Source organism: Zingiber officinale, chromosome 6B, assembly GCF_018446385.1.
Source record: "Zingiber officinale cultivar Zhangliang chromosome 6B, Zo_v1.1, whole genome shotgun sequence".
Classification (NCBI taxonomy): domain Eukaryota; kingdom Viridiplantae; phylum Streptophyta; class Magnoliopsida; order Zingiberales; family Zingiberaceae; genus Zingiber; species Zingiber officinale.
This window is the reverse complement of record NC_055996.1, coordinates 90,960,189-90,983,058: the sequence shown is the minus strand read 5'-3', so window position 1 is coordinate 90,983,058 and position 22,870 is coordinate 90,960,189. Positions and strand designations below refer to the sequence as shown.

Sequence of the window (22,870 nt, the reverse complement as noted above, 5' to 3'; positions counted from 1 at the left end):
TAAATAAATTTGAATTACAACTGTTAAGAAAATTATTATTATTATTATTATTATGATGGATAGATATGGGAGAATACTGATTGTATCAAAAGGAAAACTGACTCAACCCAATCCTACCTTATTTGAACCGGAGTCGTATGCCAGTAAATCTAAACTCGCTCCAGATTTGGATCATTCATCAGACGAACCAGAGCGGTTTTAATTTTGACCAATCAATCTTGAGGCCACGTAGGCTTGATAATTGTCGCCCAGCAGTTGAATCGCGAGGCCGCTGCGTTCACCGGTCGATCACCACACACGGCTTCAGCGACATTTTTACTTTTTAACGCCACGCAGAATGAATGACAACGCAAGCAACGGCTTCGCTCGAGAAGCTGCGACAGCGATTCGAACACCGTGAAGAAAGACATCGCCTTATTGAGAAGAAGAAGAAAAAGCGGGGATCCGAGAATGAGATCGATAGCTTCGCGTTTGATCCACTCGCCCTCTTCCTTCCCCCGTTCACGGTGAGCATCTCTTGCATTTTGCCTATTCGCTTTTCCCCAAGTTTAATGGTACTCCTTTTTCTATTTCTATCGCTTCCTGAGTCGAGATCGTGGTGAAAAAACAGTCTTTTTGGCTAGGGCATGGTCGTAGACAGTTGTTGATTGCGTTCTTATGTTGTGTACATATTGATCGTGAGATTCTGAAAGTTCAAGGTGTTGTGGCGATTAAATGACACATGGTTCGATTTTCTTCACTATTTACAAACTGATGATGGAACCTTTAAAAGAAAGTTTTTTTTTTCTGCGCAGAATGTATTTGTTTTTCAGCTGTGTCCTTTCCTTACATATTTTTGTGAATGATCAAAACAGCTCTGCTCGTCTGTTGAGATATGAAAGATCAATTTCAACTGAGTCGAATCATGTGGACGAGCCTCATAAATTGGAGGAAGTAGAAACTATAAGAACGCCACCTCCACCGTTGGAAAAGGTGGCATTTCCTTGTTTTGCTTTATTTTACTTTATTATGTTTGTAAACCTTTTTCTAGTTTCTCTTTTTGTTTAGTCTAATTTATATGCTTCTAATGACAGTTACTTGTACTGGGTGGCAATGGTTTCATTGGTTCACATGTTTGCAAAGAGGCTTTGGATCAAGGGTTATCAGTTTCTAGTCTCAGCAGGTGCACACAGTCTCAATTAATTTTGTAGCCTGGGCACAATGCACTGTTGTGTTTCTACATCTGAATCTTATCAATAACAAAATCAGATGTCCGCGTTAATAGAAAACTTTAGTCGTTACTTCTCAATTTCTTAGGAACCCTCCTTTTTATCCTCTCCTCAGTATATGAATTTAATCTGTCTGATCACTAGCTTTCCTGGTTAGTAAATTAAGTGGTGAATTATTTAATCACTGTTTAATGCACCTCTAGTGGTCCTGCAGTTTCTTTATAATCATATTATTGTCAACTCATGTTTGTTCGAAACTATTTTGTGTGGGATACATGGATGTTGCCCCTCCATGGAATGATTGTTGTATTCTTCTTGTAAAAGTATCATCATCCAACAATCAATTCATGTAAAATATTCTGAAATATGGCATTACTCTCTTAATTTGATACTATTTATTTTGACTTTAAAGTATGAATGGATGAATAACTTTAGCTCATTCCATATCTTCTTTCCATTTGCATGTTGTTTTGATTGAACTTATCTAAAGGAAGAATGCGCTCAGGATTGATGCCTTTTTTATTACCCAGGTCTGGAAGATCATCGATACGTGAACAATGGGCTGATAAAGTTGAGTGGCGCCAAGGTTGAAAATTAAGAGAAGGCTCATTCCCTGTGAAGGAAAAACATATAGTTCAGCTTTCTGTGGCTAATCTTTCTATTTGGCAGGAAGCCTTCTTGTACCTGAAACTTGGAGGGATGCTTTGAATGATGTGACTGCAGTGGTACGCCTGTTTTTTAGTCCTTAGTTATGCATTCTAGCCTGGCATTTAATTAGATTTTTGTTGATTAGCGGTCCTTGAAAATTGAATTGGTATTGATATTGATCCTGTTCGAATTAGAAGTCAACAGACGCTGGGCACGTGGCGCTCCCTGACTCGCTGATGTAGATCTCCAACTGGTGGCGCGATGCTCCGGCTATCCTGCACAGAAGTCGGGCCGGGAAGGGGATTCCCGGCGACGACCCTCCGACGCTCAAGTCAGGTAAATCACGATGAACAAGGTGGCTCCCAAAGTCTCAGAGTACGTACCCAGAATCCCCCTCCGTCGGTGAAACCTGAGGTTCTTTATATAGAGCCGTGAAAGGTTTGGGCACGCGTACCAAGGTGCATAAGTGTCCTCTGTCCTATCCTAGGTATGCGGCTGTCAGAAAGCTTACCTGTCCTTTCCTAGGTACGCGGCTGTCAGAAAGTTTACCTGACCCATATCGCTACAGTCAAAGCATGCCCTCGATGGGACAGCAGAATCCCCTGTCACAAGATTTGGAGCATGGCACACACGTGAAACCTACAGGTTGTCAAAGAAAGAAATCCTCTGGCCTTTTCCTTTGCTCCAAACTTGTAGTCCGAGCGGACGGATACCTAAACATCCGACCGGACATCCGCAGTGGTTTACTTGTGCTTTGTGGAGACTAACAAACAGGGGTGCTTTATGACTGTGGTCGGTCCGGTCCTTCGACTTTTTAATCGAGCGCCGGAACCCCGATTGACAGGGTGCCTCCCAACTATAAGTGCGAGCCGGACGGACCCGGTACTCGATTCCATCGGCCGGTCAGCCCGGTCGGACCGGCCGTCTGACCGTCCGTCGGACCACACTCTCCTCCAGGGTGGGCGGTGACTTCCACTGGCGACTTTGCAAGAAAAGGGGCCGCCTTACTACCGGATCACTTGCCTTCAAGTCTAGTCGAAGGAGGCGATAGTCCGACGACCGGACCGTGAGTCTAGCCGAACGGCTCCTCTATGCTAATACTCTCCGCCCGGTCAGCGGCAGAGATATCCTTGAATGAATCAATGATGGCTTTCGCCGGATCTCCTCGCGTTCTGCGCCAATCTTTGACATCAATGTCGATCATACCTTCATTAAATGCTCCGAATGATTGACTGCCACGTGGAGCAATGCCATCAGAGTACGGAGGCGGTTGCATGATATTTTGATGTGACCGAAGCAATTCGAAATAAACGGCTAGATGTATGCATTGATTCCCGTGACCTGGATCCGACGGTGGAGGCCGGCCGGCCCTCACCCTATAAATTCTTCGTTTCCTTCTCACCTTCACACGCCTCCGTTACCGTGGAGCTCCGGCGATCTTGTTGCTGCCTTCTGACGCTCTCCGGCGCCTTTCCTCGATTCATCTCCCCTCAGTAAGGTTTTAGATCTCTCCTCCTTCCTTTCCGGTATCTGATTCGCATTTCTTCTCCTAGCTCCAGTCTTTGAAATTCCATTCCTTCGTCTTTGGAACTTCCTTTTTTGATTTCTCCTATCCGGATCATGGCCAGTTCCTCTCATCTCGAAGACCAATCCCTAGGCCCATGGTATACTACCATGCGATCCCGTTTCGAACAACGGGATTTTGATATATTGGCTGACAATTTCGAAATCCCCGAGGATATCGAAGTTCGCCTAGCTGGTCCTGCCGCTCGGCCACACAGACCGCCGCGCGGTGGTTTCTGTGTCTTTCGCGACCAATTTACCGCCGGTCTGCGGTTCCCCGTACATCCTTTTATAGCAGACGTTTGCAATTATTTTGGCGTGCCGCTCGGAAGTTTAGTACCAAATACCTTTCGTCTCCTCTGCGGCGTTGTCGTTTTGTTTAAGATTCACAACATTCCCCTCCGACCGGAGGTCTTCTTTTATTTCTATTATCCTAAGCAGGCTGAGCCGGGCACCTTTATGTTCCAAGCTCGGCCCGGTTTGGTCTTCTTCAATAAATTACCCACTTCCAATAAACATTGGAAGGATTATTATTTCTATATCCGCATGCCCAGTCAGCCAAACTTTCCGACCCAGTGGCAAGTCAGTCTACCTCCTACTCCCGAGTTGAAGAAATTCAAGACCCGACCGGATTATCTTCACGCCGTAAATGTACTAGCCGGTCTGCGGCTCGACATCAACAAACTCCTTCACGAGGGAGTGATGTACATTTTTGGGCTGAGTCCTATACGGACCCCACTTCCGACCGGCTTCGGTAAGAATTTTGCTTGGGCACTTGCTTTAATTGCTAACTGATTTCTTCTTCTCTTCATGCAGCTGACATCGTCATGGACTCGGTGATGGCCGGCGTTCTGAAGAGGAAGGCAGCGGCGGCCAAGGAAATGAAGGCGCTGGGTATTCAGCCGGTCGGTTCTCACGAAGGAGAGAGCGACACTCAGGCTGAATCGGCCTCTCAACAACAAGCGGCCAGCGGAGCTACCCCCTCTAGGGAACCAACGGCCCCCGAGGAAGGGTCCGTTCGGGAGGAGGAACAGCCACTGCAAAAGAGGCGCCGGGTGGAGACTCCGCTGCGATCGGCTACCTCCGCGGTCCAACCATCCGATCGGGCCGTCGTGGCTGCTAAAGGCAAGGCGCCAGTGCCCGAGACCATCTCGTCCGACCGGACGCCTTCTGACTGGGACGAGCTGCCTGCTCCGGTTGAAGCCACTCCGGTCGACACTCTCCCCCCCGCTCGCCGTTCAGTCCAACGTTCGACCATCCATTCGCGGTTTTCTGCGCCAGCTTCTGATCCCGGTCGGGCGATCCCTGGTCACGGCCGCACAATACGGGTTACTCTTCATCTTCCAACTGAAGAGTTGCTACCAGAAGCCGACCGGCCCACCGTGCCCGAGCACACCATTACTTTGAAAGGGCCCCTCGCCGAGATGTGGGCCGACGCTCGGGCGCGCGTGGCAATGATTCCCCTCCGGAACTTAGCCAACAGCCACATGCAAGCGGCTACGGGGGTAAGTTTGCTGTTTTTTGAAGCTTTGCCTAAATATTTCAGCTCGGCTTTTAACAACTGCGCCTTCTTGCTTCAGAGATGGGTGGAAGAGATAGCAGTTTCCAGCGGCCTGGCTATGGCGGACGAGGAGATAAGACAACTGCGGGCGGCAGGCGGTCCGAGCGGCTCCCAGGGCCCTTCCTACTCCGAGCTGCAAAAAGAGCTGAAGAGGGCTCAAACTCTGCTAGCTGCTGAGCAGAAGAAAACAGCTGACCAGGCCCACGCCCTAGCCGAGTACGAGCGACAGGTCAAGTCGCTTGACACAAAGATAACTCTGGCCACCACTAGGAAGAACACAGCCATCTCCGATCTGGAGAAGAAAAACGTGGAGGCCCGGGGCCTGGAGTTGAAGATAAAGGAGCTGACGGAGCAGCTCGATCGGGAGAAGGCAGGCCGCTCGGCCGATGCGGAGAAGATTGAACGTCTGAATGAGGCCCTCACAAGCTCCCAGGCAACCTTCAAAGAATACCAGGATGCCGAGTCGAGCCGAGTCGCCGCTCTCCGACAAAGCCACATCCGATCGCCCGAGTTCTCGGAGAAAATTTGCGAGCGGATGTACTCGGCTTTCGACTTGGCCATTACGGCCACTATGACCTATCTGAAGTCGAAGGGCCTTCTTCCGGAGTCCACCAATATTCCGGCCGGCGATCAGGTGGAGCTCCTGAGCAACATTCCGAGGGACCTCTACGACTACATCGAGTAATTCTTGTAATTTCGCCGCTCGGCTGAACATGAACCTTTTTGTACTTAGGCCACTCGGCCTAAGGTTTTAATTTTAATGAAATGCTTTCCTTTCGTGTACTCTATCTTTTTGCACTGTTCCTTTGCTAACACTTGTACTGTCCGCTCGTCTTCTATCACATCATACCTTGGGCATTCGAGGTGCATTCTTGCAAGTGTTTTCCCTAGCTCTTCCGTTCGGCCGAAATATCATTCTGTGCTGCTAGCCAGAATCGCTCGTTATAAGCCGATCCGAACCTTTTATACCTCGAGTCCGAGCGGAAATTAGCGTCGGTCTGACTATCGGCGGAGAATACGGATAATTGCAGTGTCGACGATATTCCGCTCGGATTATTTATGGACGCCGGCTCGTCTCTCGATTTTTAACGACGGAGCTCGTCGGTTAGTCCGCTCGGACTGTTTATAGACGTCGGCTCGTCTCTTGATTTTTAACGACGGAGCTCGTCGGCACAGATATTTATAGCCGGACGGCGCGGCTCTCGATCTTTAACGACGGAGCTCGTCGGCGCGAATATTTATTGCCGGTCGGCGCGGCTCTCGATCTTTAACGACGGAGCTCGTCGGCACAGATATTTATAGCCGGACGGCGCGGCTCTCGATCTTTAACGACGGAGCTCGTCGGCACGGATATTTATAGCCGGGCGGCGCGGCTCTCCGGTTTAACGTCTGGGCTAGACGGCCTTTAAGGCTAACTCTTTACCAGGTCGAGCGACCTTGGCCTTCCTTTCAGCAGAGGATATTCTGTGCTTTCATCTTTCTACTTCCTGCATCGCAAGTACATAGGCGACCAAAAAGTATATAAGTTTATATCCTTCATTCCAACTTGGAGAACGTATTCATGGCCGAACGGCTCAGGTCTGCTGTCGGGCGGTTTGGCTCGAATAATTTGCCTCCGTCCGAACGGCACGGGGCCTTCGCTCCTCCGCTTGGCTCGACCCATTTACCTCCCGCCGAACGGGCCTTCGTTCCTCGAGCGTTTGGCTCGACCCATTTACCTCCGGCCGAACCTTCGGGTTCGATGATAATGCCTTATATTCGCTTTTTGACTTTTCATTTCCAGTAATCAATCGAAAAATGTACAGGATGATTTACATAGGCATACCTTTCATCCCGCCCGGTAGGCTGGAGGTGGTTCGCTCCACGGCCTATCTAGCTGCCACCGTCCTCATCCTCCAAATAATATCCGACCGGAGCTTTTCGATGATTTTGAAGGACCCGCCCACGGAGCTTCAAGCTCACACGTCGCCGACCGCTTCGACTTTCTTCCGATAAGATCGCCGACCGGAATGATCCGGGAACGACGCGGTTGTAGTTTTGCCTCATCCGCTGACGCCATCACCGAACGGATGCCTTCGCACGCCTTCGCTACCAAATCCGACTCCATGTTTCTCGCACGGCGTTGCCTTCATCATAACATCGATCCGCGGACTCGGCCGACTTGCCGGAATGACGGCCTCACCGCCGTATACCAAATGGAGGCGTGACTCCTGTCCCTTCTTTTGGCGTCGTTCGGATGGCCCACAAGACGCTCGGCACTTCATCCCGCCAACTTCCTCCCAAACGATCGAGCCGAGCGCAGACACGGAGAATTTCCGGTTGGCCACTTGACCGTTGCTCGAGGATAGGCCACGGATGTGAAATGTTGCTCAATGCCGTAGCTCTTGCACCAATCCTCTAACATCTTCCCCGTGAACTGCCGCCGTTGTCGGACACTAGTCGGCGAGGGATCCGAACCGACAAATGATGTGTTGCCGGATGAATTTTTAACCATTTGTTCGATGATCTTTGCTAGCGGCTCGGCCTCCACCCACTGGAGAAATAGTCTACCGCCACTAGTAAGAATTTCCTCTGCCCGGTTATCTGAAATGGACCCACAATATCCATTCCCCATTGATCGAACGGACATGAGATGGTTGATGCCTTCATCTCCTCTGCCGGTCGGTGGGAGAAGTTGTGATACTTCGGCATGAAAGGCATGTAGATACTGCATCTGTTTGTAAAGTTGGCCAAAAGTATCCGGCCAAGAGGATCTTCTTGGCCAACGACCGCCCGCCCGGATGACCCCCGCATGATCCTTGATGTACTTCCTGGAGGATGTAAGCTGAGTCCTCTGAGCTTACACATTTCAGCAAAGGGCGCGAGAAAGCTTTCTTGTAGAGCTGATCTCCGATGAGTGTAAACCGACCGGCTCTTCTTCTGAGGAGCCGGGCTGCATATTCATCGGATGGTGTGGTGCCCGAACGGAGGAATTCTATAATAGGTGTCCTCCAGTCACTTGGAAACGTGAGGCCTTGCATCCGGTCGACATGCGCCACCAGCAGTGTTTTTTCAATTGGTTGCTGAATGGTGACCGGCGTTATTGAGCTCGCGAGTTTGGCTAACTCATCGGCCGCCTGGTTCTCCGTTCGGGGAATCTTCTGAATAAGCACCTCTCGGAAAGTAGCTTTGAGTTTTTCAAAGGCCTCAGCGTAGAGTTTAAGCCGAACACAGTTGATTTCAAAGGTGCCGGAAAGTTGCTGAGCGGCCAACTGTGAATCCGAATAAAGTGTCACCCGACCGGCTCCCACATGCCGTGCTGCCTGCAATCCGGCTATAAGGGCCTCATACTCTGCTTCATTGTTAGTAGCTTTGTAATCTAGCCGGACGGATAGATGCATCTTTTCTTCCTGAGGTGAGAGTAGTAATATTCCGATCCCACTTCCGAGACGAGTGGAGGATCCATCCACATATATTCTCCACATAGCTTCCGGCTCTGGCCTTTGCACTTCGGTCACAAAATCAGCCAAGGATTGGGCTTTGATCGCCGAGCGGGGCTGATATTGGATGTCAAATTCACTTAATTCTGTTGTCCACTTGATAAGCCGTCCGGACGCTTCTGGATTCAACAGTACTCTCCCGAGTGGACTGTTCGTCCGGACAATGATGGTGTGAGCCAAGAAATACGGTCGAAGGCGCCGAGCGGCTAGAACCAAAGCAAAGGCCAGCTTCTCGAGCCCGGTGTAACGAGATTCAGCATCTTTCAAAATGTGGCTTAGAAAGTACACCGGCTGCTCTTCACCGCTCGCCCTCACAAGTGCTGAGCCTACAGCATGCTCAGTTGACGACAGATACATATAAAGTGACTCACCCCTGATCGGCTTGGCCAGCACAGGCAGAGAATTTAGATATGTTTTCAACTCTTCAAATGCTCGGTCGCACTCTTCATCCCACTGGAACTTAGTAGCCTTGCGCAGGATCTTGAAGAATGGCGGCAGCTCCGGCCGGTTTGGAGATGAACTGACAAAGCGCTTATCCGACCGGTCAACCGTTGCACTTCCCTTGTGTTTCGGGAGGCATGTCTTGAGCTTTTTTGGGTTGGCTTCAATTCTCCGGTCACTATATATCCCAAGAAACGCCTCCCTTTGGCTCCGAGAGGATTTAGCTTAACCCCATATTTGCGCAGCGTTCGGAAGGTTTCTTCCATGTCCTTGAAGAGATCCGCTCGGACGGATTTAATAAGGATGTCTACATAAACTTCCAGATTCCGCCATCCGCTCCCGAATACTTTGTTCATCAAGCGTTGATAGGTGGCCCCGGCATTCTTCATCCGAACGGCATCACGTTGTAGCAATAAGTGCCGTTCTGGCTTACTTTTCTTGATCTTCCGGCGGCTGCACTGATGATATCCTGGTAGGCGCCACATGCAATTAATTCGTAGAGTCCACCAACTGATCTATCCGGGCAGGGGATATTGGGGCACGCTTTGTTTAAGTCTCGAAAGTCGATGCAGACCCTCCACTTGCCGCCCGGCTTGGAGACCAAGACTACGTTGGCCAACCAGCTCGGGAACTGCACCTCGCGTATGTGGCCGGCCTTCAGAAGTTTTTCTACTTCCGCCCGGATAATGGTATTCTGCTCGGCACTGAAGTCCCTTTTTCTCTGTTTTACTGGCCGAGCGTCTGGTCGGACATGCAATTCATGCTGCGTCAGGCTCGGCGAAATTCCGGGCAACTCATGTGTCGACCAGACAAAGACATCATGATTTCGCTGGAGGCATTGGATCAGCTTCTCCTTCTGTTCTACCTCCAGATCCGAGGCGATAAAAGTCGTGGCCTCCGGTCGGGTCGGATGGATCTGAACTTCCTCCTTTTCATCATAAATTAAAGCGGGAGGTTTCTCGGTTATGGCGTGTACCTCGATTCGGGGCGCCTTCCGAGCGGAAGAAGCTTCTGCTCGGATCATCTCTATATAGCACCGCCGAGCTGCTAGCTGATCTCCACGCACTTCTCCTACTTTGTCTTCCACGGGGAACTTTATCTTCTGGTGGAAGGTTGAGATGACCGCTCGGAATTCGCCAAGTGCCGGTCGTCCCAAAATGACGTTGTAGGATGATGGAGAGTCGACCACCACGAAGTTTATTGTCGGTCCTCTGGCTCTTCTCCCGGAGGTGGCCAACCGGATCTGTCCGAACCGAACTTGCCCGTAAACCCGTGAGCGGGTCGCTACGGGCGCCTCGGCTCGATTAATTCGGTGATCGAACGCCTTCTTGAATACGATGTTGACGAGCTCCCCGTGTCAACAAATATGCGTGAATGGTGTAATTTGCTATTACCGCTTTAATGAAAGCGCGTCGTCGTGGGGCACTTCTACTCCTTCTAAGTCTCCGGCCCGAAAGTGATTTCGGTCCACTTGCCCGCTCTTGGCTCCGCGTGGATCTGCGGCTTGACGCCCGCCTTTCGCTCGGTTGAGTCTCCTCCGGCCGGCCCGCCAGAATAACGTTGATCTCGCCCGGTATTGCTCCTGTTTTCCTCCTCCCGAGTGGACGGCCGGGACCGTTCTCGGACGTCCGCGATTCTCCTGCCTTGGGATCGGTGCCGACAGGCGCCCGTGATGTCGCCTCGGTGCGGGTCCGACCATAGGTCCTTTGTCTTCGTCGATGGGAGGAGACCGCTGCTCGCTTTCACGAACGGATTAGTCACGGGAAGACTTGACAATCCCTCGTGTTGTCGCGATTCCGATCGTGGAAGGAGCGTAACATAGGGTCCATCTCTTCTTTGGCTTGGCGGCCCACTTCTTGACGCGCGATCCGCGTGGGGATCGAATCGTGCGCCTCGGTCCTCTAGGTGGTCAGCCGAGAGGCGTCTGCTTCCGCCGCATGAGCAGTGCACGCCGGTTGGAGTTTCCTTTTTCCGAGCGGCTTGCGCTTCTTCCACGCTTATGTATTCGTTGGCCCGACGCAGCATGTGATCATAATCTCGGGGCGGCTTTCGGATGAGCGACCGGAAGAAGTCCCCATCTACAAGGCCTTGTGTGAAGGCGTTCATCATCGTCTCCGATGTGGCCGTTGGGATGTCCATCGCCACTTGGTTGAATCGTTGGATGTAAGCTCAAGCGATTCTTTTGGCTCTTGCTTGATGGCGAACAGGCTGACACTTGTCTTCCGATAACGCCGATCGCTAGCGAAGTGGTGGAGGAAGGCCGTTCGAAATCCTTGAAGCTTGTGATGGATCCGTCCGGCAGCCTCCGTAACCACCGTTGAGCCGATCCCGAGAGGTGGTAAGAAAAACTCCATCGGTGTATTGATGGAGCGTGGCTGTGTTGTCAAACTTACCCAGATGGTCATCCGGGTCCGTTGTTCCATTGTACTCGCCGATCGTCGGAGGCACATAGTGCTTGGGCAGAGGGTCTCGTAGAATAGTCTCCGAGAATTGGCGATTGATCCGCTCGGGAGATGAGTCCGCCCGGGGAGCTTTCCCTTTTCTGTCATCCCGCCTTGGCATTTCGTCTGAAGAAGAGCCTCTATCTCTTCAAACTGGTGCGGCCTCAGGGGTGCGAAATAAGGCCCGATGGAAAGCGACGGTGGCTTGAGGTGCTTCCGGTCGGCCACCAGACGCAGATGTCGCTTGTTGCTCCTGCCGCTCGGCTGAAGCTTTTTGCTTTTGCTCCAATAGTTTGGCAGCCCTCATCTCGACCAGAGCTTCGAGTTCTTCTGTTGAAAGCGTCACCGTGTGTTGTCGTCCAGCCTCGTCCATTGCTCTTGTTCGAATGCAGGTGCGTTCCCACAGACGGCGCCAATTTGATCCTGTTCGAATTAGAAGTCAACAGACGCTGGGCACGTGGCGCTCCCTGACTCGTTGATGTAGATCTCCAACTGGTGGCGCGATGCTCCGGCTATCCTGCACAGAAGTCGTGCCGAGAAGGGGATTCCCGGCAACGACCCTCCGACGCTCAAGTCAGGTAAATCACGATGAACAAGGTGGCTCCCAAAGTCTCAGAGTACGTACCCAGAATCCCCCTCCGTCGGTGAAACCTGAGGTTCTTTATATAGAGCCGTGAAAGGTTTGGGCACGCGTACCAAGGTGCATAAGTGTCCTCTGTCCTATCCTAGGTATGCGGCTGTCAGAAAGCTTACCTGTCCTTTCCTAGGTACGCGGCTGTCAGAAAGTTTACCTGACCCATATCGCTACAGTCAAAGCATGCCCTCGATGGGACAGCAGAATCCCCTGTCACAAGATTTGGAGCATGGCATACACGTGAAACCTACAAGTTGTCAGAGAAAGAAATCCTCTGGCCTCTGGCCTTTTCCCTTTGCTCCAAACTTGTAGTCCGAGCGGACAGATACCTAAACATCCGACCGGACATCCGCAGTGGTTTACTTGTGCTTTGTGGAGACTAACAAACAGGGGTGCTTTATGACTGTGGTCGGTCAAAAGGTCAGCTCGGTCCATGACCTTTTTAACTGAGCGTCGGAACCCCGATTTGACAGGGTGCCTCCCAACTATAAGTGCGAGCCGGCCGGACCCCTCCGGGTACTCGATTCCATCGGCCGGCCAGCAGTCCAGTCGGACCGGCCGTCTACGGCCGTCCGTCCGGTCGGACCACACTCTCCTCTGGGGTGGGCGGCTGTTCCGGTGACTTCCACTTGACGTTGACTTTGCAAGAAAATGGGGGGGCCCGCTCTTACTACCGGATCAGATATGATTTAATGATATAAGTTGATTCACTTTTGTAATTTCTAGATAAATTTTTGCAGATATCTTGTGTTGGGGGTTTTGGATCTAATTCTCACATGTACAAGATCAATGGGACTGCCAACATCAATGCCATCAGGGCTGCTTCTGAAAAAGGTATTACATTGGTACTGCATCTTCTTTTCAGTTTTATTCTTCAATAACCAATATTTAATTGTTCTTTTTTTATTTAAATGAACATTTCTTTTTAAATGAAGGAACTGTATAAGAAGAAATAGATTGAATCAATACAAGTTTTAAAAGGACACTTTTCTTGGCTTTCTAGTTTCATTGTAGGATGCTATTCTGAAGGTGTTGGACTGTTAGTTTTCCTTTTAAAAATATACTATATAAACTAGAACTTCTATTGACAAATTGTTTTGTTCTTCTGAGCAGGTGTAAAAAGATTTGTATATGTTTCAGCTGCTGACTTTGGTCCAGTTAATTATCTTCTGAAAGGATATTATGAAGGGAAGGTATGATATCTGAATTATCCTTTTTGTTGACTAAGATGCCTTCTATAATAAGGATTTTTGTTTTTTCAGTCGTGACATGTTGGTAGATCAATCCCATGTTTGTTTTATTGTTATAGTAGTTTTATCATGTTAACCTAATTGATACGTGTATTTATCGTCTGCTCTACTATATTAGTAGGAGTTTATAGTGCTAGCCAACCTTAAGGACTACTTTGTGCTTGAACTTCTGTCTTCCTTTTGTAACATGATAAATCGAATTGACTTTTCCAAAGGTTCAAGTAAAAGAAATGCATCTAAAAATACACTTCTCTAATATAATTTCGGAATTTATCTTAAGAATATCAGCTGATCATGAATAACTTTGTTCTTATATAACATTTTGCTTACATGATTTTATGGTTCAGAGGGATGCTGAAGCAGAACTATTATTGAAATTCGCCTTTGGAGGTCAGTCTTCCTATTCCAACACATAAATGTTAATAATTTGCTACTAGGTATAATTTCCCTCGATGAACACAAGTGTATGCATCCACTGTCAATGCCTAGACTCATGCTCAACTCAAACTCAATCTGAATCAATGCCATGTGTTCCTACAAAATTCTCCTTCAAAACTTGCTTTGTACAGGGGTAATTCTCAGGCCTGGTTTTGTGCATGGAATGCGCCGAGTTGGGAGTATAAAGATTCCTCTATGGCTAATTGGATCGCCATTGGAGATGGTACAACTCATTGTGTCTTTCTGTGATCTCTCCATTTGTGATGGCCAGAGAATTTGAAACTTGATCTCACATAGTTCATGTTCTACTATGTAGGTTCTTCAGCACGCAAAGCCACTTAGTCGCATCCCGGTTGTTGGTCCTCTCTTCACACCTCCGGTTAATGTCACCTCTGTCGCAAAAGTTGCGGTCAGAGCTGCTACCAATCCAGTGTTTCCTCCGGGCATAGTTGACGCATATGGCATTCTTCGATATGGCAAACAGAAGTGAGTTAACTCTAGTCTTGGATTAGCTTGGTTTTTTTCTTCCTCATAAAAAGAGTCAGATCTCCTGAACAATTCATTAATAATGTAAGCCACCTTCCTCTTCAGCATGCTGAGGAGAATTAAACTGTGCAAACTGGCATTGGTTCGTTCGAACAAAAGTTTGAAATACTCTTTCAATTCGATTTTGATAAGAACCTTGTTCCTTAAGCCTATTGTAGTGCAACTCTGCGTGCCACGATCTCTTCCGTGTCTTTGTGAGACCATATGACTTTCAACAAGATTATCCAAACCAAGATTGTAAACTAAGGTTCTGAAAAGAATTACCTTGTGTGCGACTTCACTTTTAGGCGTATCGAAACCAAAAACTTGTTTTCCCCTTTGACCTTGTAAGGTTTATTTAGCTCAGGAATGCTCCAGTGTCAAAATAAGAAGAGACCAGTGTGCTGAAGTTGATTAAGAATTTTGCAGACTTGAACCATTACTACAAGTTTTCTTAAGAACTTCATACCTGGAAGAATTAGTTCATAAACTGTAAAAAGGTTTAGTCTAACAGCTAAATAATGGGATTAAAACTGAAATCAAAATGTAATTTGCACATCAGAAACAAATATCATTGGAAATAAAAAAATTTATTACCATGAAGGAAGAAGAAAGCTGTAATGTCAAGACTTAATGTCCAATTCTTATGACGACTATTTAGGAAGGTTACAACATTGATTTAGTCTACACGGATCATAAGGCACTACATAAAGATCTCTTTGGTTTGTTAATTTTTATACATTTATGCTTCGACAAGTTGGTTTTGCTTAGCTCCTACTGAAGCCCTCCTCCTCAGTTTGCACCAGAGGCCACTTTTTGTATGTATAGTTGCGCCGGTGATTAACTGTACTTCATCAGGTGACCCCCTCAGTTGGACATCGAACTTTTGAAGCAACAAAGCCAAAGCAACAGTCGATTCCAATAGTGCAAACTGATCGCCGACACACTTACGCGGCCCTCCACCGAATGGTATGAAGGCGAAATCAGAAGTTATCTATAAAGATGATAGCTGAAGATTAAGCAGTAAAGCTTTATAAATCTATCAATTTTATGAAGTAACAACTTAACAACCTCGTTTGGGTACATCGCTCCAGGGCTGCGACTTGGATCGTAGCCTGCCCATCCGGCAATGCCTTCATTTGCTTTTGGAGTTAAAAATCTTTCTGGCTCAAACTCATCTGGCTTGTCCCAGAAATATGGTGATCTGTGGAGATTGTATACCTGAATATGACAGTTTCAGCTTCGTGAATATAAAACATTAGAATATTAGATAGATCACTAAACCCTACAACATAGACATGTATTAGTTCTTGGTGACAGATTTTAGCATTTAAAAAAAAAATTCTAAATTCAGATTGTAGATAAGATTGGAATTTGAATATGTTACTCCTGAAAACCAAAGACATCATAAAAGACAAGTGGACATTTGGACAATGGGATTTGAGATCACAAACAATCATTTATTCCTCTTTAATTGAAATATTTATGGTTGAGTAGATGAATCCATTATCCATTAATACCACCTAAACGACAATTGGGTGCTCTACTAATTGTTGCTAGCTAGTAGAATTCTGAAACAATACTTGTGCATTTAATGCCTACTATATATCTTGGATTAACTCACAGAAATAAAAATATCGGTCCCTGCAGGAATTGAATATCCATCTTCATTACCCATATAACCTCCTGAAAGTAAAGAGTAAATGCATCAAATGGAAGTTTGAAGATAAGGAAACATATTGGAAAATTTAATGCAATTTGTCACTTAAAAGAAAAGGCAATCAAGATAGTTGGCTCAACAGGCATGGCTTGATCTCTAATATCTCAAATTATGTTGGCCCAATTTTTATAGATTTGATGAGAACCAAAAAAAAAACATATGAAACAGATGATATCAAAAGTTCATTAAGGAGATCATATAACTTAAGATTCTAGTTAATATGGAAAGAGAAAAAATACCAGGAAGTTTATCTTCTTTGAGAGCTCGTCTAATAAGTAATGGAGGCTGAGGATACAAACGAAGAGCTTCAACAATGATAAGACGCAGGTATCTGGAGATGTAATAGTTATTGAAGTAGTATAAGAAAACAACTGAGGGCGATACCATTTAAAATAATGTTAACTGGACCTGAGCAAATACCCTATTGAAACAATCACAAAAAAAAAAATGTATTATTACAAAGCATCTTATAAACCTACAATCTGATTGTACGTCTGCTTACAATTCCTACAAGGGATCTAAATCAAAGCAATCTTGAATTGATAGAATATGCTCACCAATTTAGAAAATTTAAATATTGATATGTGTAGTATAGTGAATACATTTTTTTTGTCATATCATTTGAGAAATTTTCAATTATATAAGATTCTTTTATCTCCTAAGTAGAAGAGTCCTTTTTAATGTGAAAGTCAAATTCTTATGGTCAAGTGAAGATATAAATTATTGAATTCATAAAATCACTGTCATTTTATGTTTCAATCAAAAAACGTTGTCATATATGAACTTGTGCAATGTTTCTAATCACATATAATTTTCTCCAAAATGTGTAACTACATAGAGAAAAGTATAAATTTGTGCCCACAAACTAAGAACCCATCTCATGAACAAAATTTGAACTAATAAGTAGAAGATTTGTCTCAAAAAGGAAAAAAAAAACTATCATTTTTTATCCAAGTATTATGCATGCCACACAACAAATTGCAAATTTGTCTAGACTGAAAATTTTAATTATAACTAGTAGTAGTATAACATACTCCATTTTTTTTAGACATTCAAGGGTTATTTTCTTTCCACCGAGAACAGAATCTACCTCCATCTGGGCCTTTTTCATCTTTGATGGGTTCTGCATCACAAGAAAATTTAATTATCTAAGACTTCTATGATTACCCGTTCAATTAACTCAGTGAAGAAATACCTTAACATTTGCATTAAATGTCACATTACCTGAGCAAGTAGAAACACTGACCATGTAAGAACAGCAGCAGTTGTTTCATGTCCCGCAATAAGCATTGTCATGAGATCATCCCTTAGCTACAGAATGAATTATTTCTTATATAAATAATCTATTAAGATTAAGGATTTACAGTTAATAGCTCAAACAATTTTGTGGCTGACTGTATGGTTTATTTTATGTCATTAAACTCTAAGGTACGTTGCTATTAATACTCAGAGTCTCAGATCTTTAAGTCAAAAAGTTGGTTCGAACAAGTGAAATTTACCTGGCGATCATCAACATCGACACCGCGCATATCAACGAGAAAGCGCAGCAAACTGACGTCCTACATGCTTTTCACGTTAAGTTCAATAGTAGGCCTCATGGGAATCTATTTTTATTCTAAAATGAAGAGAACTGACATCACACAGTAAAGAGGGTATATAATGAACAAACCTTGAGAGATGAGTAATCTCTTTGCTGAAGTTTCTCAACATCATCTTCCTAGAATGAATAATGATGAAATAAGATTTGAAATATTTTTATAATAATAAAAAATGAAATGCCAAACACAAGAACTTGAAAGCATTTTGCTAACTGCTATGTCAATTGACAAATACTCAAAATCAGTACCAAGAATGATAAATCACTTCAAAACAAACAAAAAAAGAACATTATAAGATTAACAAGAAATCAAGGATATCGCTAATGAAACATCATCAAATGGTGACAAATCTTGATGAGGTAAAACCGTAGAAAAGACAAAAGAGATTCATGAGGCCAAATTAAAAGATAATGTACATAACAAAGTGTTGAATTTATACATGTAACAAAAGATTTACTCGTACAACCATCAGAACATGTGTTCCACAGGCAAGAACAATGGGGCACTTGATGTTCAGGTAGGATACTTTAAATGACACAGAACAACTTGATCTGTTGGTTGGCTATGGCTAGTGATGTAAATTACTGGAACGAGTACTTTTCGTTCTCTTATAAAAGCTGAAACGAATGGATGTATACACAAATGATTTTATTTTATCAGTCTGGAGTTTGCATTAAACAAGAGTTAAGTGAAGAGTTAACTATTATTAACATGTGTAAACAAAAATGAAGAACTATATCTACATGGTGGACCAACAAACTAAATGTTATATCCCTGATAACTTAGGATACTTCCAGTTAGAATACCAAGACTTGATTTAATATCCACGTTAGCGATGAAGTTGAACCTATTCCCATCAAGGCATCAACATGTTAACAACCCAAGCAGTACTATATGTTTGGTTAAAATGTCAATGGATTTAATAACTTAGTAAGAAGATAATGTTCCAAAAGGGGCAATCTTATTGAGACAAACGAATAAAATATCTAACCATGTTATGCATTCTAAATTATCATAGTTGCACCTATAAGGTTATGGAACAAATTATGTTAATCTAATAATTAATACCGACCTGTCTTGTCTCCTTGGCATTTTTTATAAGCCCATCAAGGCAGTCATTTATAATCTTCAGGTCATTGTGGAACTTAATCTGCCGAGGAACTATCCATCTCACAAAAGGGAGATTCCAGTAAGGAATGTAGAAGGTTGATCGGTGTTCAGCCTCAAATAGAGTTCCATAAACAGCCTGTTTGTTACAAGAAAATAAGTGAAGTCTCTTGTGTTGGTTGATAACATTCAACTCAAGAAGCTAATCTAAGGCATAAATATTTTAAATTTATCAGCGGTGATCTAAGATAGACAAATCCAGTGTCAAGTATACAATTAATCAACATCCGCTAAAAATCAGTACAGACGGCCAGATACAACTAGTAGAATGATGCCACTAAAGGCAAGTAATGATAAAGCTTCAAAATGACTTTTAGCTAGCTGAAATTATCTTTCACTACCACATAACGCTACCTACAAGGGCAATCAATCTAATGTTTGAAATCACGACAAACTGACATCCACTGCCAGGATCACTGGGAGTGTGCCTACACATAAGATATCTGAGATAAAATTTAAGAGTATTTGAAGTATGCGCATGCTCAAATATAACAAAAAATGCGAAATAGAGAAAACACATAAGTAGAATATATAGCATTCAAATGACCAAACCTTGATAACAGGAGATTCTTTAGTGACAGAACCAAAATCATAGTTGAATATCCCCAGCCCAATTATGTCAAGTGCTAAATTTGAAAATTCAGCCTCAAGATCCAACTGAATTTCTTCTATTTCAGAATTCTCACTTTCAAGGAGTTTCTCAAACTTCGATATGCTTCGCTCAGAACAATCCGTGAAAACTTTTACCATAGCTTCGAGGAATAAAGAATGAAATCCAGGTGCAATAACTGCAAATCACAAACATCAGTAGAATAAAAGACAACTGCACAAGAGAATGTAAGAATGATTTCTTGCTCCATCATGACTAATCATGATGATCCAACAGAATCTACCTAGATCAAACACCATTCACAGCCAAATTCAACACAATTCCAACTGCATCCTGACTAACTCCACCCATCTTAACCTCCTTTAGCCAACCACAAAAAATAAGATCTGTGCTAGGTTCAGAAACCCAGGAGACCCCACTGCTGCTATGATTTAACCATAATAGGATATGAGATATTTTTTTCCAAGTGTTGTTGTCTTGTAACATTCAAAAGCACTTTTCGCAAGAAGAAGTTCATCACCTATGTTTTTATTTTTCTTTTCAACATTACCATCATGGTAATTAAAGAGAACATTCTAAACTCAAATTACACAAAATGAAACAAAGGAGAGTTTTAAGGTGAAACAATATGTTTCATAGAAAATCTCACTTCTATTTAAGACATACAAATTGTTGTCATCATCATAGTTAGCAGAAGAACATTTCTTAATCATTCTTCCATACTAAGTCAAGTTCAACTAAATTAGAGAGCCTGCCTACAAGGATGGTACTACTAGTCATCCAGACAATCAAGTCTCAGTTTTGAGTAAAACTGATATTTGCTATACTTTCCAATATACCAGCCATTATAGACCGTGAGGCTGTTGCTAACAGAAGCAAATCATGCCAAAATTAACTTGTTCTAGCTAACAGAGTTTACTGTACAAGTTAGGATCCAATAAAACGTTTGAAACTTAATCTATGTAAAAAATTAAAGATTGGATGGACTTCTAACCTTTTCTCCTCTGTTTCCAAGTGCCAAGATCCGCAGGTATGAGCCCTTTTCCCATTATTGGTTCTAATATTTCGGCGAGAACTCCCTGGATTAAGTCGAATACATTGGCTAATCACTTTTGGAAGAATTTATATAAAAATGTGTAACATGAAAATTGGTCAACAAAGGTTTAAGCTTAGTATGCACCGTTTTGAAGATGTTTTTGACAATAAATGCAAAATGGCATGGCAGGCTCAATCAATGCACATAATTAACATAAGTATACATGGACTTCAAATATCTAGGTGTTATAATTGATTTTCAATAAAATCAGTATAGACACAAAAGCACAAATGAACATGGAAAAAGTGATACAAGAGTATTGACAACCCAAACATTGCAATAAAATTGCAATGTAAATCGAGAATCATTCATATATTGTCAAATTATCATAGATGCTGGTGTATCCTAGCAAATAAATTTTCTTATATCTTCTTGATAGAAAATCTCACAAATCGAAAGTCTAATGAACCTATAGCAAATTCAATGCACCATAAGGAATGAAAATAGAATGATGTTATGAGTCACGACTGTATAAACTAACTTTAACTTCCCGCAAAATAAATGGTGTAGAAATGTATAAGAATAGGAGAATATATAATTAAACTTCAGTTGCAGGGTGAATGAAATGGTAGATTAAATACCTTATCATAAGAAAATGCATTTTCCCGAAGGACATGTCTTGCCACAATGGGATCGGATACAACAACAAATGATTTAGGCCCAAAGGCTAACTTGTAAACTGAACCATGCTGCTTAAGCAATAAGAATCTTGTTAGTACAGTGGCATGTTTGCTCTACTGGTAAAATATCATGACATACATCATCATTAAGACAGGAAAGCAAGAGCATTCTGTAACCTATTAAAACCCGGAAAAAGATTTTAAGTTGTTGCTAGCTAGACAATATTACTATGTTCTTGCTAAAACATTGTTTATGACATGCATAGCTTCAATTTAATAAAAGAAATAACTTCTCCTGAAAGAAAAGTTCCGAAGATTAGAAATTCTTGGAGCAAGTCAACACAAGATATTTTTTAGGGGGTATTTTCTCTTTTTTTATTGTGACTCATTCGTACTTGGAGCTACAGTTCAGCTAACATCAAGAACTCAATTATGAAAGCTAGATTAATGAAGACAATTTAAATGCAGGGTCAGTTATTTTGGCTAATATCAAGGAAAATATGAGTCAAATTGAACTTCTATGGTTCTTTGCATTTCTAACCAAACATAAATGAATTAGTGAAAAAACTTGAAATGGCGCCCAGACTATATATTATAGTTTTGTTGTATTTAACAGTTGTAGACATGGTTACTGAGCCAAATATATGTTCAATCATTCTAAAAAAATTTCATTCTATTGTAATTTTCTATGCATCAGCTTCATATGCATTAGCTTCTATGCATCAGCTAGAACATATGAAGTCTACAACCTGCACCGAACAAGAAAAAGCAATATATATATATAAAAGATGGTAGAAGTACCTCGAGAAACCAATCATAGAGCGAAAAAAAAAGTGGCCGACCAAACAAATCCGAGACAGCACCTTCAGCGGTGGGCAACGATCCAAGGCGACCCCCACTTAGCAAATTAGTAAGAAGGTTGCTTGCATTGTCAAGCAGATTTTTCTTTGACGTCTTTGATTTCTCCATACTACTTGATTGGCATCTGCACAAGCTCGAAGCGAATAGGTCAAGTTCGTAGTTTAAATTTCCATGCATATTTATTTTCCAGAAACGTATGAAGAAGAAGAAAATAATGTGGATTTGGGCAACATAGGTTCACTCCGCAATATCATGACAATTTGTGACTTTAAATTGCACAAGAAAAATCATTCAGACCATCATGAGAAGGTTCTAAGATGCCCCACGCCAAATTAGTCTCACATAGGCAAAAGACAGATCGAAAAGAAAAAGGAACGGAGCAAATGAAGATGGAATATCAGCGGCCACAGTAACCAAAAAACCTATATTTTTAAATTGAGCAAACATACCAATTCGTTTACCTCGAGAACCAATAATTATTCCAGAAACAGTAAGACAATCCAACTAGAGATTGGAACAGCAGAATTAATCAGCATGCACTGAAAGAAAAATCGCAGGGAGATTGGGAGCCCACCGAATGCCAGAGGAACATTTGGCGAACCGGGAATCGAAGGAGGGAATGGAGTGGGGAGAATGGGTAGCAGAGAAGGAGAGAAGACGCTGGAATCCGCCATGGATCAGAGTCGGGAGATGCCCGAGAGCCGTAGCGTCCATTTGAGTTTTCTGGAAAACAACAAGAAACTAGAAATGGAAGGCGATAAGGTATTTTTAAAAGACACCACTGCCCTATTAAAATTATATTTTTAAATTATATATATATTTTTTATTATATACTTAAGAATATACTCCTTTAATAAATAATTTTTATGAGATCTAAAATAAAATTATGATAATATTTTTTTCTACTAAAAATAATTTTTAAATTTATTAACAATTTTTTGATAATTTTTTATATAAAAAATATGCACTGGGATGTCATAATTCTCTTTAATCTCATGTTTTAGGATCAT

General features: G+C 43.6%; 2 protein-coding genes across 2 annotated transcripts; one reads left to right on the top strand and one right to left on the bottom strand.

Annotated features, from left to right (window-relative positions):
- Positions 1 to 283: 283 nt before the first annotated feature.
- On the top strand, positions 284 to 14,359 carry LOC121993110 (uncharacterized protein At1g32220, chloroplastic-like). The gene is made up of 10 exons (XM_042547788.1): positions 284 to 506; positions 855 to 972; positions 1,074 to 1,162; positions 1,739 to 1,794; positions 1,878 to 1,933; positions 12,716 to 12,809; positions 13,089 to 13,168; positions 13,573 to 13,615; positions 13,795 to 13,886; positions 13,980 to 14,359. The coding sequence occupies exons 1-10, from the start codon at positions 451 to 453 to the stop codon at positions 14,151 to 14,153; spliced, it is 858 nt and encodes a 285-aa protein (XP_042403722.1). The 5' UTR covers positions 284 to 450; the 3' UTR covers positions 14,154 to 14,359.
- Positions 14,360 to 14,762: 403 nt separating this feature from the next.
- LOC121993104 (cytochrome P450 97B2, chloroplastic-like) lies at positions 14,763 to 22,612 on the bottom strand. Its single transcript, XM_042547785.1, has 14 exons — positions 22,435 to 22,612; positions 21,801 to 21,984; positions 20,961 to 21,068; positions 20,278 to 20,362; positions 19,226 to 19,461; positions 18,579 to 18,752; positions 17,578 to 17,625; positions 17,408 to 17,467; positions 17,133 to 17,219; positions 16,943 to 17,031; positions 16,148 to 16,239; positions 15,813 to 15,874; positions 15,260 to 15,409; positions 14,763 to 15,182 (listed from the first exon to the last, which is right to left on the bottom strand). The coding sequence occupies exons 1-14, from the start codon at positions 22,572 to 22,574 to the stop codon at positions 14,931 to 14,933; spliced, it is 1,767 nt and encodes a 588-aa protein (XP_042403719.1). The 5' UTR covers positions 22,575 to 22,612; the 3' UTR covers positions 14,763 to 14,930.
- Positions 22,613 to 22,870: the final 258 nt, after the last annotated feature.